Here is a 3,015-nt window from a genome sequence, read left to right on the forward strand (position 1 = left end):
CCTTCTTCCTTTCATCAAAGATGAAGACTGCCCACGACTATGCCTCTACACCAATGCGACCATCGGCTCCCTGCTCTGACACGACCAGACATTTTGCATCTTCCCTTCCCTTCTCCAAGCTGAAGGTTTTGCAGACTCCCTGTTCATACATAATTTGATTTAATGTCTGCACATGGATACTTTCAATATGAGGCATGCTCCTTATTACCTTATAATCCACAAATGCAGATTTTCCGAGGGAAAGGAACACTTGAACATACCAGCAATCAAAAGGAAAACAAGAGGCTACCATCAACTCATGAATAAAGGAGATCTTCTCTATTGAAAAATTGGTTTAAAAGCCTAGGTGTATAGGGTAGGAAGAGGAGAGAGAAATCTCTAGGTACAAATGTTTTATTATTATTAATTTTTTTTATGACTTATTTTTAAACATAATTTGACAGATTAAGTAATCAAACAGTTTGTAATTACTGATTGTACAAAATCATTCTCACAGATTTAGGTTAACCAAATAGTTTTCAGGAATGAATAACATAACAGAATTACAAGTAACCAAACAGTTTTTCAGAATGTCTCAAAAATAATAAGATTCATCAAAACCACTCTCTACGGAATCTTTGCCAAATTAGAAAAATAAATCCAACGAATTATACAACCAAACACATCCTAAATCTACGTTTTGACTTCCATAGCTCACAAACGCTAGCTTAGCTTAGTGGTGGCCACTTCAACTTGAAGAGTTTGCACCCAGAGAAGAAGGTTGTGGGATCAAACCTATCGTATGCATGTGTTAGTGGGTGGGTGTAAGGGTGTCAATTCCAAGCCCCACACCGGTAGACTCGACAGAGTCTGACACGTTTATGACCCGACCTGGATCGATCTGATTAATAAATGTGTCGACCTCAAGCCCCACACGTTCATTACTATGTAGTACATGATGCAGCCACCTAACCCTATGGGGTAGATTTGACAGAGTCTGACATGTTTTTATGGTCCAACTTAGATCGGCCCGATTAATAAACGTAGTGACCTCAAGCCCAACACGTTTATTAATAGGTAGTATACGATGCAACCACCTAATTCGACGGGGCCCGACACATTTATATTCCCAACTTGAACTTACTCCTTTAAGCCCGATCTAGCTCGACCTCTTTAATACTATTTGAAATCTCCATTTTGCTACGAATAAAATTGAACAGTAAAGCAAAAGTTCAAGTGGGTTTGCTCCAATTTTCAAGATGGACAAGAGATTGATCGAGACAAACATTTTTAATAATGGAAATTAAGTATAACAAAAAAATGAAATGTATGTAATTATGGTGGTGAATTAATGGTGGGTTTGCAAGATATGCTTGAGGCAGAACTACGCTTTCAATGGATTAAACTTCTTAGCTTGGGTACTTTGACTATTGCATCGACATTGGGAAGGCCCAATTAGAGTCCATTTAGGGATAAACGAGATCCATAACTCGGCTAAGGCTTGGTTAAGTCTGTTTATGGTAACCTGATTATAGCTCGAGACCAACCGGCCCCATTATAAACTCCGTTTAGGGATAAACGAGGTCCATATCTCAACTAAGGCTCGGTTAAGTTTGTTTATGGTAGTCTGATTATAGCTTGAGACCAACCGGCCCCATTACAAACCTTACCATGTCCACCCTAGCTAAACGGGCATTCACTGTGTAACCCATTTGATTATGAATAGATTTTTTTATTTTATTATTTTTTTAAGAAATTTGAATAACCATTCTCAACCCATTTTCTTTTCTTTTCTTTTCAGGAATATTTTCATTTTGGAATTTACTGTTCGGTTGCTTAGCATACGCTAACGCTTTTATGTCTTTCTACATCCTCCAACAGTAGGAATCCTCCCGCAATTCAAGACGGCAAAGAATGTTATCTCATATGAAGTAAAATAGAGGAGAAATCAAAACTAAACGATTCCTCTTTGATTATCTCATTATTCTCATATGTTCGACCAAATGGCTACGCTACATAAGTAGAAATCACGAAACCCTAGATTTTTACGGCGACGGCAACTCTGGAATGTTCATCTGAAGTCTGAACCAGTAAAAGAAGACTGCGCTCGATCTTTAAGCTAACGACAACTACTATTACAGTCGCTCTCCTCAATTGGCACCTGCAATAGAAGCAAGTTATCACGTAGGTGTTGCAAAGGGAGAGATTTCAAACGATCCACTTCGCTTTGAGCCTTTCAGCTATATTTTCAATCTGAGAAGTAGCTTCAGACTTCAGATTAACGATGCCAGGAGGTGATCTACCTGATTCTGCATATTAACGCACATAAATACCATTTGGAATTTCGTTTTCTCTGCTTCAAATATATAATATTGCGAGGGCTGAGGAGTTTATTTAAATTTTCGTTCTTGTTTTTGGCAGGGAGTCAATCCGAAAGAGAAGATAAGGTATCGATGGAGCTAACCGAGGAGATCATTCAAAGCATGGAAGTTGGTATGGCCTTTCGAGACTACGTGAGTACCTTTGCTCTCTCGCTCTCTTTATCTCTCTTCCTTTTCTTCTTCTAATATATTTGATCGATTGGTGGATGACATTGATTTCTCTCCAATCTTTACAACCCACCCCGCCCTCCCCCACAAACCCACCCCCCCCCCCCCCAAAAAAAAAAAAAAAAAAAAAGAAGTAAATTCATGAATAACTGAGATTAGGGAAATCAGCTATATGTTTATGCGTTCTGTAATGAATTCTAAATCCCTAACTTTTTAGACGAAAAGTTCTGATCTGAGTAATCAATACCACTTCTCTCATGTTATTTTCATCTTTCTATCTGTTAAAATTTCAGTAGTATTTTACTTTCACATGCTGAAGATTTTATGAGTATTATACATATATTTTTGGGGGTGAATGGGAAATTAATTAAGTGAAGCAGAGTAAAAAGACAAAACCTGAAAGCTCGACAGATGGGGAACCCCTATGGCCCTATCTACTCAGAAAACAACTTAAAAGACGATATATCAAAACCCGGGGGGGGGGGGG

The 3,015-nt window shown here is 38.3% G+C and overlaps 1 protein-coding gene across 1 annotated transcript in view; it reads left to right on the forward strand.

The window, feature by feature from the left end:
* Nucleotides 1-1,876: 1,876 nt before the first annotated feature.
* Nucleotides 1,877-3,015, forward strand: part of LOC122094025 (protein ANTHESIS POMOTING FACTOR 1) — a 16,744-nt gene continuing 15,605 nt past the window's right edge. The window contains exons 1-2 of the mRNA XM_042664620.1: nucleotides 1,877-2,273; nucleotides 2,401-2,492. Of these exons, the coding sequence (XP_042520554.1) occupies nucleotides 2,264-2,273; nucleotides 2,401-2,492 (102 nt within the window). The 5' untranslated portion in view covers nucleotides 1,877-2,263. The remainder of the gene's footprint in view (nucleotides 2,274-2,400; nucleotides 2,493-3,015) is intronic.

Source organism: Macadamia integrifolia, chromosome 11 (genome assembly GCF_013358625.1).
Source record: "Macadamia integrifolia cultivar HAES 741 chromosome 11, SCU_Mint_v3, whole genome shotgun sequence".
NCBI classification, from domain to species: domain Eukaryota; kingdom Viridiplantae; phylum Streptophyta; class Magnoliopsida; order Proteales; family Proteaceae; genus Macadamia; species Macadamia integrifolia.